This window comes from Lichenostomus cassidix, chromosome 3 (assembly GCF_008360975.1).
Source record: "Lichenostomus cassidix isolate B80296 chromosome 3, HeHo_3.0, whole genome shotgun sequence".
NCBI lineage: Eukaryota > Metazoa > Chordata > Aves > Passeriformes > Meliphagidae > Lichenostomus > Lichenostomus cassidix.
In genome coordinates, this window is record NC_139483.1 from 111,535,175 (window position 1) to 111,550,818 (window position 15,644).

Genomic DNA, 15,644 nt, shown 5'->3' on the forward strand with positions numbered 1-15,644 from the left:
AATGGGAATGAACAATGGGAATAAGGGGAACGAATAATGGGAATAACAGGAATGAACAATGGGAATAACGGGAATGTCGGGAATAACGGGAATAAACAATGGGAATGATGGGAATGAACACTGGGAATGATGGGAATGAATGCCGGGAATAACGGGAATAAACAATGGGAATGACGGGAATGAACACTGGGAATAACAGGAATGAATAATGGGAAAGGGATTGGAAATGAAAAATAGGAATGACAGTGGGAATAATGGGAATGGGAATGCTGGGAATGGGATCAGGAATGGGATTGGGATCAGGAATGAGATTGGGAATGCTGGGAATGGGAATGGGAACACTGGGAATGGGATTGGGAATGCTGGGAATGGGCAGCAGGAATAATGGGAATGGGATCGGGAATGCTGGGATTGCCAGGAATGGGATCAGGAATGGGATTGGGAATGGGATCGGGAATGGGATCGGGAATAATGGGAATGAATAATGGGAATGAACACCAGGAATAACAAGAATGAACAATGGGAATAACGGGAATGAACACCGGGAATGGGATCGGGAATGAGAATGGGAATGGAAATTGGAATGCTGGGAATTCCAGTGGTTATCCCATGGGGATGGAAGGATTCCCACAGAATTCCCACGGGAAAAGGGTTGGGATGGAATTCCGGGAGGTTCCCAAGTGGGAGGGAATCCCAGGAAATCCCAGGAAAATCCCAGGAAATCCCAGGAAATCCCATTTTCCCAATTCCCGGAAAAGCTGGGATCACATCCAGGCTTCCCAGGAATTCGGGAATGTCCCAGAAATGATTCCCAGAATTCCTGGATGCTCCAGTGGGAATCCTTCAATCCCAGCTCATCCCAGAGCTTTTCCCAAAGGAAATCCCAAATTCCCAAAGGAAATCCCGGAATTCCCATCTCCAGAATCCCTTCCCAATTCCCAAAGGAAACTCTGGAATTCCCAAATCCCCTCCAATTCCCAATTCCCAGAGTCAATCCCAGAATTCCCAAATCCCCCTCCACATTCCCAAATTCCCAAACTCCTGTCACCATTCCCAGAATTCCCAAATCCCCTCCAGCTTTCCCTTCCCAAATTCCTGTGACCATTCCCAGAATTCCCGAATTCCCTATTCCCAGTGTCATTCCCCGAATTCCCAATTCCTGTTGGAATTCCCAGAGTTCCCAAAATCCCAATTCCCATCAGCATTCCTGGAATTCCCAAATTCCTAAATTCCCGTCATCATTCCCAGAATTCCCAAATTCTCGATTCCCATCGGAATTCCTGATTCCCAGAATTCCCGTAATTCTCAAATCCCCAAATCCCAATTCCTGTCAGAATTCCCAAATTCCTGTCACCATTCCCAGAATTCCCAGATTCCCGATTCCCGGCATCAGCCCCGGAATTCCCAAATTCCCATCAGCATTCCCAGAATTCCCCAATTCCCGTCACCATTCCCAGCATTCCCCAATTCCCATGGGCATTCCCAGAATTCCCAAGTTCCCAAATTCCTGTTGCCATTCCCAGAATTCCCAAATCCCAGAATTCCCAAATTCCCAAATCCCAGAATTCCTGATTCCCAGAATTCCCAAAATCCCCAAATCCCCAAATTCCCGTCAGCATTCCCAAATCTCCGAATACCCAAATCCCAAATTCCTGTTGCCATTCCCAAATTCCTGAATTCCCGAATCCCCAAATCCCCAAATCCCCAAATCCCCAAATCCCAAATTCCTGCCATCATTCCCAAATCCCCAAATCCCCAAACCCCAAATCCCAAATCCCCAAACCCCCAAAATTCCCATCACCATTCCCAAATCCGAAATCCTCAAATCCCCAAATCCCCAAATCCCAAATCCCCAAATACCCAAATCCCAAATCCCAAATCCCAAATCCCCAAATTCCCATCGCCATTCCCAAATCCCCATCATCATTCCCAAATCCTCAAACCCCCAAATCCCATAATTCCCAAATCCCCAAATTCCCTTCGGCATTCCCCAAATCCCCAAATCCCAAAATCCCAAATTCCCTTTGGCATTCCCAAATCCCCAAATCCCCAAATCCCAAAATCCCAAATTCCCTTCGGCATTCCCAAATCCCCAAATCCCCAAACCCCAAACCCCAAACCCCCAAATCCCCAAATCCCCAAATCCCGAATTCTCGCCGTCAATCCCGGGATTCCCGGCTGACCGACGGATCCGGAGGCGGCGATCCCGGCGGCTTCCGAGAGCACCTCGACGATCCCGGCGCGGATCGGCGCGGCGCTGCGGCTGTTGGCGTCCAGGTGACCCAGGAGCTGCTGGATCACCAGGTGGGAATGCTGCGGCTGGAAAAAAATGGGAATTTTGGGAATTCTGGGAATTTTGGGAATTTTCCTGGGAATTTTCCCCGGAATTCTGGGTTTTCCCAGGAAAAATGGGTGGGAAATTCCCTGGAATTTGGGGGGAAGTTTGGGGTGGGAATTTCTGGGGGTTTTGGGGTTTTTTGGGGTTTTTGGGATTTCGGGGATTTTTGGGATTTGTTAGGAATCCTTGAAATTTCTTGGGATTTCTTGGGATTTCTGGGAATTTGGGGAGGGAAAACCGGAGGGGTTTTGCGAATTCTGGGATTTCCTTTGGGATTTTTTGGGTTTCAGGGATTTCTTGGGATTTCTGGGATTTTTGGGGTTTCTTGCAATTTTTTGGGGATTTCTGGGATTTCTTGAGTTTCTTGGGATTTCTGGGATTTTAGGGGTTTCTTGGGAATTCTGGGATTTCTGGGATTTTGGGGTTTCAGGGATTTCTTGGGAATTCTGGGATTTTTGTGGGTTTTTGGGATTTCTTGGGAATTCTGGGATTTTTGGGGTTTCTTGGGAATTCTGGGATTTCTGGGATTTTTTTGGGATTTCTGGGATTTTTTTTTTATTTTCTGGGATTTTGGGGGTTTCTTGGGAATTCAGGGATTTTGGAGGTTTTTTGGGGTTTTTTGGGATTTCTTGGGAATTCTGGGATTTTTGGGGTTTCTTGAGAATTCTGGGATTTCTTGAGTTTCTTGGGATTTCTGGGATTTTAGGGATTTCAGGGATTTTGGAGGTTTCTTGGGATTTTTTGGGATTTCTTGGGATTTCTTGGGAATTCTGGGATTTTGGGGGTTTCTTGGGAATTCTGGGGTTCCTGGGATTTTTGGGGTTTCTTGGGATTTTTTGGGGAATTTCTGGGATTTCTTGAGTTTCTTGGGATTTCTGGGATTTTAGGGATTTCAGGGATTTTGGGGGTTTCTTGGAATTTTTTGGGATTTCTTGGGAATTCTGGGATTTCTGGGGAATTCTGGGATTCCTTGGGAATTTTTGGGATTTCAGGGATTTCTGGGATTTTTGGGGTTTCTTGCAATTTTTTGGGGATTTCTGGGATTTCTTGAGTTTCTTGGGATTTCTGGGATTTTAGGGATTTCTTGGGATTTTCAGGGATTTCTGGGATTTTTGGGTTTCAGGGATTTCTTGGGAATTCTGGGATTTTGGGGTGTTTTTGGGATTTCTTGGGAATTCTGGGATTTTTGGGGTTTCTTGGGAATTCTGGGATTTCAGGGATTTCTGGGATTTTTGGCATTTCTTAGGATTTTCTGGGATTTCTGGGATTTCTTGGGAATTTTTGGGATTTCTGGGATTTTTGGGGTTTTCTGGGATTTCTTGGATTTCTGGGATTTCACAGATTTCTTGGGAATTCTGAGTTTTCTGGGATTTCAGGGATTTTTGAGATTTTTGGGGTTTCTTGGGAATTCTGGGAATTTTCCCGGGAATTCTGGGATTTCTGGGAATTATCCCGCGAATTCTGGGATTTTCCCGGGAAAAGTGGGTGGGAAATTCCCTGGAATTTTGGGGAAGTTTGGGTAGGAAATGGTGGGGATGAGGTGTTGGGATGGTGGGGATTGCTGGGGGTTTTGGGGTTTTTTGGGGTTTTTGGGGTTTTTAGGGATTTCAGGGATTTTTTTGGGATTTCCTGGACTTTGGGGATTTCAGGGATTTCTTGGTGATTTCGGGGATTACTTGGATTTCTTGGGAATTCTTGGATTTCTGGGATTTTTGGAGTTTCTTGGGATTTCTTGAGATTTCTTGGATTTCTGGGGTTTTGGGGGTTTTGGGGTTTTTGGGGTTTCTTGGGATTTTTTGGGATTTCCTGGATTTCAGGGATTTCAGGGATTTCTTGGGAATTCTGGGATTTTTTTTTACTTTTGCGATTTTTGGGGTTTCTTGGGATTTTGGGGATTTTTTTTGAATTCTGGGATTTCTTGGGAATTCTGGGATTTTTGGGGTTTCCCAGAGTCAATCCCAATCAATTCTTGGGATTTTTTTTGGAATTTCTGGGATTTCTTGAGTTTCTTGGGATTTCTGGGATTTTAGGGATTTTGGGGGGTTCTTGGGATTTTTTGGGATTTCTTGGATTTCAGGGATTTCTTGGGAATTCTGGGATTTTTGGGATTTCCTGGATTTCTTGGGATTTCTGGGATTTTTGGGATTTCCTGGATTTCTTGGGATTTCTGGGATTTCTTAGGAATTTCTGGGATTTCTTGGGATTTCAGGGGTTTCTTTGGTTTCTTGGGATTTCTGGGATTTCTTGGGAATTCTGGGGTTTCTGGGATTTCCAGGATTTCTTGGGAATCCTTGGAATTCTTGGGAATCCTTGGAATTTCTTGAGATTTCTTGGGAATTTTTTGGCGTTTCTTGGGATTTCTTGGATTTTAGGGATTTCTGGGATTTCTTGGGATTTCAGGGATTTATGGGATTTATTAGGAATCCTTGCTATTTCTTGGAATTTCTTGGGATTTCTGGGATTTCAGGGATTTCTTAGGAATCCCTGCGATTCCCAGGAAAAAAGTCTGAATTCCTGCCAGGAATTCCCAAAAAAACCCAAACAACAATTGAGATCTTCGGGAAACAACAGGATTTTCCCAAATCCAGGAATTCCCAGGATGGAAAAAATGGGATAAACAACTCGGGAAATGGGAAAATTCCAGGGAAATTCCAGGAAAATTCCAGGGAAATTCCAGGGAAACGGGAATCCCGCCCTGCTCCTCCCTCCCCGACATTCCCGATTTTTTTTTGGGATCACTGATCCCTGGAATTCCCACCTGGATGGAATACATGATGATCCGGAAACATCCGCGGGCGAAAACCTTCGGCTCCCACAGGGAATGGTTGTCCAGGTGGCTGCGGGAAAATGGGAATGCCGGGAGGAACGGGAATTCCGGGAGAAATGGGAAAATTCCAGGAGAAACGGAAATTCCAGGGAAAATGGGGAAATCAACAGGAAAATTCCAGGAGAAATGGGAATTCCAGGGGGAATGGGAAAATTCCAGGAGAAATGGGAAAATTCCAGGAGAAATGGGAATTCAACAGGAAATGGGGAATTCCGGGAGAAATGGGAATTCCAGGAGAAAGGGGAATTCCAGGGAAAAGGGGAAAATTCCAGGAGAAAGGGAAATTCCAGGGAAAAGGGGGAATTCAACAGGAAATGGGGAATTCCAGGAGAAACGGGAATTCCAGGGGGAATGGGAAAATTCCAGGGAAAACAGGGAATTCAACAGGAAATGGGAAATTCCGGGAGAAATGAGAATTCCAGGGGGAATGGGAAAATTCCAGGAGAAATGGGAATTCCAGGGAAAAGGGGGGAATTCCAGGGAAAACAGGGAATTAGCAGGAAAACAGAATTAGTGGGAAAACAGGGAATTCCAGGGAAAAAATGGGATTAGAGGAAAAATACGGAATGAGCAGGAAAAGCAGGAAACCAGGGAATTGGATAGAAAACAGGGAATTGGAGAGAAAACAGGGAATTCCGGTTAAAAAATATGGAATTAGAGGGAAAACAGGGAATTCAAGGGAAAGACTGAATTAGAGGGAAAATATGGAATTAGCAGGAAAACAGGGAATTAGTGGGGAAATGGGGAATTTGAGGGAAAATATGGAATTGGAGAGAAAATATGGAATTAGTGGGAAAACAGGGAATTGCAGAGAAAATATGGAATTAGAGGGAAAACAGGGAATGATAAGGAAAGATGGAATCCAAGGGAAAACAGGGAATTTGAAGAGAAATATGGAATTAGAGAAAATATGGAACTTGAGAGAAAATATGGAATTAGTGGGAAAACAGGGAATTGGAGGGAAAATGTGGAATTCAAGGGAAACCAGAGAATTCAAGGGAAAATATGGAATTTGAGAGAAAATATGGAATTAGAGGGGAAACGGGGAATTCAAGGGAAAACAGGGAATTAGAAGGAAAGATGGAATTAGATGGAAAAGATGGAATTCGAGGGAAATCAGGGAATTTGAGGGAAAACAGGGAATTAATAGGAAAACAGGGAATTCGAGGGAAAAGGGGGAATTACAGGGAAAATAGGGAATTTGAGGGAAAACAGGGAATTTGAAGGAAAATATGGAATTTGGGGGAAATCAGGGAATCACAGGAAAATATGGAATTTGAGGGAAAATATGGAATTTGAGGGGAAACAGGGAATTACAGGAAAAATATGGAATTCGAGGGAAAACAGGGAATTTGAAGGAAAATATGGAATTCGAGGGAAATCAGGGAATTACAGGAAAATACAGAATTTGAGGGAAAACAGGGAATTTGAGGGGAAAAAAGGAATTCGAGGGGAAAGAGGGAATTACAGGAAAAGACAGAATTCCAGGACAAACAGGGAATTTGAGGGAAAATACGGAATTCGAGGGAAAAGAGGGAATTACAGGAAAATATGGAATTTGAGGGAAATCAGGGAATCACAGGAAAATATAGAATTTGAGGGAAAATATGGAATTTGAGGGGAAACAGGGAATTACAGGAAAATAAGGAATTTGAGGGAAATCAGGGAATTACAGGAAAAGACAGAATTCCAGGAAAAACAGGGAATTTGAGGGAAAACATGGAATCACAGGAAAAGACAGAATTTGAGGGAAAACAGGGAATTACAGGAAAAGACAGAATTTGAGGGAAAACAGGGAATTTGAAGGAAAACATCGAATTTGAGGGAAATCAGGGAATCACAGGAAAATACAGAATTCCAGGAAAAACAGGGAATTCGAGGGAAAACACGGAATTCCAGGAAAAACAGAGAATCACAGGAAAATCCAAAATTCCAGGAAAACCAGGGAACAAACCTCCCAACTCCCACCAGGACCACCCCAGGATTTTCCGGATTTCTCCAGCACACAAATCCAGATTTTCCCAGCCGGGATCTCCCCGGAAAGGCGGGAAATTCCCGGTTTTTTTTGGGGAATTCTGGACTCACATGAGGACGGGTTTGATGGCGTTTTTGATGTTGCCATAAGCTGCTCTTCCCAGCAGTTCCCGCAGGCAGCGCTCGGCTAATTCCCGAGGATTCTCCTGCTCCTTCTCCGGCAGCGGCGACGGAGAGCGGCTGGGGAAAAAATGGGAATAATGGGAATTCCGGGAAAATGGGGATTGGAGGGGAAATTGGGAAAATGGGGATTGGAGAGGAAACGGGAATTGGAGAGGAAATGGGAATTGGAGGAAAAATGGGAATTCCAGGGCAAAGGGGGATTGGAGGTGAAATGGGGATTGGAGAGGAAAATGGGAATTCCAGGAGAAATGGGGATTGGAGGAAAAAATGGGAATTGGAGGGGAAACGGGAAAATGGGATTAGGAGGGGAAATTGGGAATTGGAGAAGAAATTGGGAATTGGAGGAAAAATGGGAATTCCAGGGGAAATGGGGATTGGAGAGGAAAATGGGAATTGGAAGGAAAATGGGAAAATGAGAGTTGGAGGGGAAACGGGGATTGAAGGAGGAAAATGGGAAAATGGGAATTCCAGGGGAAATGGGAATTCCAGGGGAAATGAGGCTTGGAGAGAGTAAATTGGGAATTGGAGGGAAAATGGGGATTGGAGAGGAAATTGGGAATTGCAGAAAAAATGGGAATTCCAGGGGAAATTGGGATTGGAGGGGAAATTGGGAAAATGGGGATTGGAGGGGAAACGGGAATTGGAGAGGAAATGGGAATTGGAGGGGAAATGGGAATTCCAGGGGAAATGGGGGTTGGAGGAAAAATGGGGATTGAAGGAGGAAAATGGGAATTGGAGAGGAAATGGGAATTGGAGGGGAAATTGGGAAGGAAATGGGGATTGGAGAAAAATTGGGAATTCCAGGGGGAAATTGGGATTGGAGGGGGAATTGGGAATTGGAAAGGAATTGGGAATTGGAGGGAAAATGGGAAAATGGGAATTGGAGGGGAAACGGGAATTGGAGAGGAAATGGGAATTGGAGGGGAAATGGGGATTGGAGGGAAAAATAGGGATTGGAGAGGAAATTGGGATTGGAGGGGAAAATGGGAATTGGAGGGAAAATGGGAATTCCAGGGGAAATGGGGATTGGAGGGAAAAATGGGAATTGGAGGGAAAATGGGAAAATGGGAATTGGATAGGAAATTGGGAATTGGAGGGGAAATGGGGATTGGAGGAAAAATGGGAAAATGGGGATTGGAGGGGAAATGGGAATTGGAGAGGAAATTGGGAATTGGAGGGAAAATGGGAATATGGGAATTGGAGGAAAAATGGGAATTGGAGGGGAAGTTGGGATTGGAGAAAAAACAGGAATTCCAGGGGAAATGGGGATTGGAAAGGAAAATGGGAATTGGAGGAAAAATAGGAATTGGAGGGAAAATGGGAATTGAAGGAAAAATGGGAAAATGGGGATTGGAGGGGAAATTGGGAATTGGAGAGGAAATTGGGAATTGGAGGAAAAATGGGAATTCCAGGGGAAATGGGGATTGGAGGAAAAAGGGGGAAATGGAGATTGGAGGGGAAATGGGAAAATGGGGATTGGAGGGGAAATGGGGATTGGAGGGGAAGTTGGGATTGGAGAAAAAACAGGAATTCCAGGGGAAATGGGGATTGGAGAGGAAAATGGGAATTGGAGGAAAAATAGGAATTGGACGGAAAATGGGAAAATGGGGATTGGAGAGGAAATGGGGATTGGAGGGGAAATTGGGAATTGGGGAGGAAATTGGGATTGGAGAAAAATTGGGAATTCCAGGGGAAATGGGGATTGGAGGGGGAATTGGGAATTGGAAAGGAATTGGGAATTGGAAAGGAATTGGGAATTGGAGGGAAAATGGGAAAATGGGAATTGGAGGGGAAACGGCAATTGGAGAGGAAATGGGAATTGGAGGGGAAATGGGAATGGGAGAGGAAATTGGGAATTTCAGGGGAAATGGGGATTGGAGGAAAAATGGGGATTGGAGGAGGAAAATGGGAATTGGAGGAGACATGGGAATTGGAGGGGAAATTGGGAATTGGTGGGAAAATGGGAAAATGGGAATTGGAGGGGAAATGGGGATTGGAGGGGAAATGGGGAATTGGAAGGAAAATGGGAAAATGGGAATTCCAGGGGAAATGGGAATTCCAGGGGAAATGAGGCTTGGAGAGAGTAAATTGGGAATTGGAGGGAAAATGGGGATTGGAGAGGAAATGGGAATTCCAGGGGAAATGGGAATTGGAGGAAAAATGGGAATTGGAGGAAAAATGGGAAAATCGGAATAGGAGGGGAAATTGGGAATTGGAGAGGAAATTGGGATTGCAGAAAAAATGGGAATTCCAGGGGAAATGGGGATTGGAGGAAAAATGGGAAAATGGGAATTGGAGGGGAAATGGGGATTGGAGAGGAAATTGGGAATTGGAGGAAAAACAGGAAAATGGGAATTGGAGAGGAAATGGGAATTGGAGGGGAAATTGGGAATTGGAGGAAAAATGGGAATTCCAGGGGAAATGGGGATTGGAGAGGAAATAGGAATTGCAGAAAAATTGGGAAAATGAGAGTTGGAGGGGAAATGGGAATTGGAGGGGAAATAGGGATTGGAGGGGAAGTTGGGAATTGGAGGAAAAAGGGGAAAATGGGAATTGGAGAGGAAATGGGAATTGGAGAAAAATGAGAAAATGGGAATTGTAGGAAAAATGGGAATTCCAGGGGAAATTGGGAATTGGAGGGGAAATGGAAATGGGAGGGGAAATTGGAAAAATGGGAATTGGAGGGGAAATTGGGAATTGGAGGAAAAATGGGAATTCCAGGGGAAATGGGGATTGGAACAGTTGGAATTTTTCGGGATCACCCATCCGAAATCCCAATTTTCCCAACCCCATTCCCACCTCACCATTCCCAAATTTCCCACCTCATTCCCATCCATTCCCAATCCCATCCTGAGGAAGGCAAATCCCAGTTGGAATTCCCTTCATCCCCAGCATTCCCAGTTTGAATTCCCAGCATTCCCAGCATTCCCAGTTTGAATTCCCTTCATCCCCAGCATTCCCAAAATTCCCGAAATTCCCGTTTTTCCCACCTGTCGGGGTCGTGGCCGTGCTGGAGGTTGAAGAGCAGCGAGGGAACGATCTTGTCCATGTGCTGAGGATCCCAAATGTTGGCCTGCAGCTCGTCGTTCACCGTCTTGCGCACCACGCCCTGCAGGCCGCGGATCCCCGACATCCGGATCCTGGGAATAAAAATTGGGAATTTTGGGAATTTGTCATCACCACGCCCTGCAGGCCGCGGATCCCCGACATCCGGATCCTGGGAATAAAAATTGGGAATTTTGGGAATTTGTCATCACCACGCCCTGCAGGCCGCGGATCCCCGACATCCGGATCCTGGGAATAAAAATTGGGAATTTTGGGAATTTGTCATCACCACGCCCTGCAGGCCGCGGATCCCCGACATCCGGATCCTGGGAATAAAAATTGGGAAAAATGGGAATTCTGGGAATTCTGGGAATTCATCACAATCCCCGACATCCAGACCCTGAGGAAATAACGGGAATTTTGGGACTTTTGGGAATTCTGGGAATTCATCACAATCCCTGACATCCGGATCCTATGGAATAAAAATTGGGAATTCTGGGAATTCTGGGGATTTGTCATCACCACGCCCTGCAGGCCGCGGATCCCCGACATCCGGATCCTATGTGAAAATGGAAATAAAAATTGGGAATTCTGGGAATTCATCACAATCCCCGACATCCAGATCCTATGGAATAAAAATTGGGAATTTTGGGAATTCTGGGGGTTTGTCATCACCACGCCCTGCAGGCCCCGGATCCCCGACATCCGGATCCTTTGGGAATAAAAATTGGGAATTAAAATTGGGAATTTTGGGAATTCTGGGGATTTGTCATCAGCACGCCCTGCAGGCCGCGGATCCCCGACATCCGGATCCTGGGGATAAAAATTGGGAATAAAAATTGGGAAAAATGGGAATTTGTCATCAGCACGCCCTGCAGGCCGCGGATCCCCGACATCCGGATCCTGGGGAAATAACGGGAATTTTGGGAATTCTGGGAATTCATCACAATCCCCGACATCCGGATCCTGGGGAAAAATAACGGGAATTCTGGGAATTCTGGGGATTTATCATCACCACGCCCTGCAGCCCCCGGATCCCTGACATCCGGATCCTATAGAAAAATAACGGGAATTTTGGGAATTTTGGGGATTTGTCTGCAGCCCTTTGATCCCCAACATCCGGATCCTAGGGAATAAAAATTGGGAAAAAATGGGAATTCTGGGAATTTTGGGAATTTGTCATCACCACGCCCTGCAGGCCGCGGATCCCCGACATCCGGATCCTGGGGAAAAATGGGAAAAAATGGGAATTCTGGGGATTCTGGGAATTCATCACAATCCCCGACATCCGGATCCTGGGGAAAAATAATGGGAATTCTGGGAATTCTGGGAATTCCAGCTCGGAATGACCAGCTTGGGATAAACCCAGAATGATGTGGGAAGGGAAATTCCATGGAAAAACCCAGAATTCCGTGAAAAATCCCAAAGTCGATGGAAAGGAAAATTCAACGGAAAAACCCAGAATTCGATGAAAATGGAAAATGAAAAACCCAGAATTCCATGAAGAGGAAAATTCCACGAAAAACCCCAAATTCTTTGAGAAGGAAAATTCCACAAAAAACACTGAATTCCATGAAGAGGAAAATTCCGTGAAAAACCCACAATTCCGTGAAAAAGCCCGAATTCCACAAAAAGGAAAATTTCGTGGAAAACCGTGATTTTCCAGGAATTTGTCATCACCCACCACAACCCCTTGATCCCAGATATCCGGATCCTGGGGGAAAAAAATCGGGAAAAAATGGGAATTCTGGGGATTTCAGGGATTTGTCAGCAGCCCCTTGAATTCGATGAAAAACCCCCGAATTCGATGAAGGGGAAAATTCCATGGAAAACTTGGAATTCTGTGAAAAACCCGGAATTCCACGAAAAACCCAGAATTTCAAGGGAAGGAAAATTCCGTGAAAAAACCAAAATTTTGTGAAAATTCCGTGGAAAAGCTTGAATTCCACCAAAAATCCTGAATTCCATGAAGAGGAAAATTCTGTGGAAAAGCCTGAATTCCACGAAAAGGGAAATTCCATGAAAAACCCAGAATTCCATTAAAAAATCCAGAATTGTGTGAAAAAACCCAAAGTCGATGGAAAGGGAAATTCAATGGAAAAACCCAGAATTCCATGAAAAAGGAAAATGAAGAAAACCAGAATTCCAAGAAAAATCCTGAATTCCACGAGAAGGAAAATTCCATGGAAAACAACGAATTCCATGAAAAGGAAAATTCCATGAAAAACCCTGAATTCCATGAAAAGGAAAATTCCATGGAAATCCCAAAATTCCGTAAGAAGGAAAATTCCATGATAAGGAAATTTCCATGAAAAGCCCTGAATTCCTCAAAAAACCCAGAATTCCAGGAAAAGGAAAATTCCGTGGAAAACCCGGAATTCCATGAAAAACCCAGAATTCAGTGGAAAAAACCCCAAAATTTCAAGAAAAGGAAAATTCCATGGAAAAGCCTGAATTCCATGAAAAAGAAATTTCTGTGAAAAGCCCTGAATTCCATGGAAAAAACCGGGAATTCCATGAAAAGGAAAATTCCTAAACTTTTTCTAATTCCCATTCCCAAACCCCATTCCCAGCCATTATTCCTGGGATTTTTCCCATTTTTTTTCCAGGATTTTTCCCATTTTTTTCCCAGATTTTCCCGGGATTTCTCTGGAATTCCTCACTTTTTCTGGATGTCAAGATCCTCATGCCCGGAGTGACACAATTCCCTAAATCCCTAAATCCCCAAATCCCCAAAATCCCATTCCCAAACCCCATTCCCAAAGCCATTATTTCTGGGATTTTTTCCAGATTTTTTCTGAATTTTTTCTGAATTTTTTCTGAATTTTCCCAGGATTTTTTCCAGATTTTTTCTGAATTTTTTCCTGGGATTTTCCCGGGATTTTCCCATCTCACTTTTTCCGGATGTCGGGATCCTCATGCCCAGAGTGACACATCTGAATCCCTAAATCCCTAAATCTCCAAATCCCATCTCTTCATCCCATTCCCAAATCCCAATTCCCAAAGCCATTATTTCTGGGATTTTTTCCAGATTTTCCCAGGATTTTTTCTGAATTTTTTCCTGGGATTTTTCCGGGATTTTCCTCGCTCACTTTTTCTGGATGTCGGGATCCTCGTGGCCAGAGTGACACATCTGAATCCCTAAATCCCCTAAATCCCCAAATCCCATCTCTTCATCCCATTCCCAAATCCCATTCCCAAAGCCATTATTTCTGGGATTTTTTCCAGATTTTTTTCTGGATTTTTCCGGATTTTTTCCGGATTTTTTACAGATTTTCCCAGGATTTTTTCTGAATTTTTTCCTGGGATTTTCCCAATATTTTTCCGGGATTTCCCTGGAATTCCCATCTCACTTTTTCCGTATGTCAGGATCCTCATGCCCATAGTGACACATCTGAATCCCTAAATCCCTAAATCCCATTCCCAATCCCATTCCCAAACTTCATTCTCATTTTTTTTCTGGGAGTTTTTCAGTTTTTTTCCCTTTTTTTCCTGGGATTTTCCCAGGATTTTTTCCAGATTTTCCCAGGATTTTTTCCAGATTTTTTCTGAATTTTTCCTGGGATTTTCCCGGGATTTTCCCATCTCACTTTTTCCGTATGTCAGGATCCTCATGGCCAGAGTGACACATCTGAATCTCTAAATCCCCAAATCCCATTCCCAAAGCCATTATTTCTGGGATTTTTTCCAGATTTTTTCCGGATTTTTTCTGAATTTCTTCCGGATTTTCCCAGGATTTTTCCCAGTTTTTCCCTCCTCACTTTTTCCAGATGTCAGGGTCCTCATGCCTGGAGTGACACAAATCCCTAAATCCTAAATCCCCAAATCCCATTCCCAAAGCCATTATTTCTGGGATTTTTTCCGGATTTTTTCCGGATTTTTTCTGATTTTTTTCCGGGTTTTCCCAGGATTTTTTCCTGGGATTTTCCCGGGATTTTCCCAGGATTTTTCCCTGGAATTCCCATCTCACTTTTTCCGTATATCAGGATCCTCGTGCCCAGAGTGACACATCTCGCTGAAGCGCGACACGAAGAAGTCGTAGCTGCGATGGTAGGATGGAGTGTCCTCCTCGATGTTGGCAAACTTCACAAACTGCGGGAGAAAAAACAACGGGAATGGAGGGCTGAAATCACGGGGAAATCCACGGGAAATCCTGGGAAAAATAGCAGGAAAATTGTGGGGAAATTGCAGGAAAAATCCCGGGAAAATAGCGGGAAATTCTGGGAAAAATCATGGGAAAATTGCAGGGAAATCATGGGAAAATCCTGGGAAAAATACCGGGGAAATTCTGGGAAAAAATGCGAAAAATCCCAGAAAAATCCCAGGAGAATCCCAGGAAAAATCAAGGGAAAAATCCAAGAAAAATCCAAGAAAAATCCCAGGAAAAATTGCGGGGAAATCCTGGGGAAAATCCCAGAAAAATCATGGCAAAAAATCCCAGAAAAATCCTGGGAAAATCGTGGGAAAAATCTCAGAAAAATCACAGGAAAATTGCGGGAAAAATCCTAGAAAAATCACAGGAAAATCGCGGGGAAAATTGTGGGAAAAATCATGGGAAAATCTCAGAAAAATACCAGGAAAATCGTGGGGAAATCCTCGGAAAAATACCGGGAAAATCCTGGGAAGAATCACAGGAAAATTGTGGGAAAATCGCAGGAAAATCACGGGGAAATCCTGGGAAAGATCATGGAAAAATCCCATGAAAATCACATAAAAATCCCAGGAAAATCATGGGAAAGTTACAGGAAAATCCTGGGAAAAATCCTGGAAAAATCATGGGAAAAGTCCCGGGAAAAATCCCAGGAAAATCCCAGGGAAATCCCAGGAAAATCCCAGAATATCCTGGGAAAAATCCTGGGGAAATCCTGGAAAAATCCCAGGAAAGAATTGTGGGAAAATCACAGGAAAATCCCAGAAAAATTCCAGGAAAATCTCAGGAAAATCCCAGAAAAATCCCAGGAAAATCCAAGAAAAATCCTGGGGAAAAGTGCAGGGAAATCCTGGGAAAATCCCAGAAAAATCACGGGAAAAATCCTGGGAAAATCCCAGGAAAATACTGGAAAAATCCCAGGAAAATCCCAGGGAAAATAGCGGGAAAAATTCCAGGAAAATCCCAGAAAAATCCCAGGAAAAATTGTGGTAAAAACCTGGGAAAATCCCAGGAAAATCCCAGAAAAATCCTGGAAAAAATGCCAGGAAAAATCCCACCAAAATTCCAGGAAAAATCGAGGGAAAATCATGGGGAAAATCCTGGAAAAAATCCCAGGAAAATCCCAG

At 44.1% G+C, this 15,644-nt stretch overlaps 1 protein-coding gene across 1 annotated transcript in view; it reads right to left on the bottom strand.

The window, feature by feature from the left end:
• Positions 1-15,644, bottom strand: part of LOC146440507 (protein EFR3 homolog B-like) — a gene marked incomplete at its 3' end in the record, with an annotated part of 66,027 nt that overhangs the window by 14,274 nt on the left and 36,109 nt on the right. The window contains exons 5-9 of the mRNA XM_085056784.1: positions 14,338-14,459; positions 10,313-10,462; positions 7,251-7,379; positions 5,097-5,175; positions 2,184-2,319 (exon numbers count right to left, since the gene is read on the bottom strand). Coding sequence (XP_084912910.1) covers positions 2,184-2,319; positions 5,097-5,175; positions 7,251-7,379; positions 10,313-10,462; positions 14,338-14,459 — 616 coding nt within the window. The remainder of the gene's footprint in view (positions 1-2,183; positions 2,320-5,096; positions 5,176-7,250; positions 7,380-10,312; positions 10,463-14,337; positions 14,460-15,644) is intronic.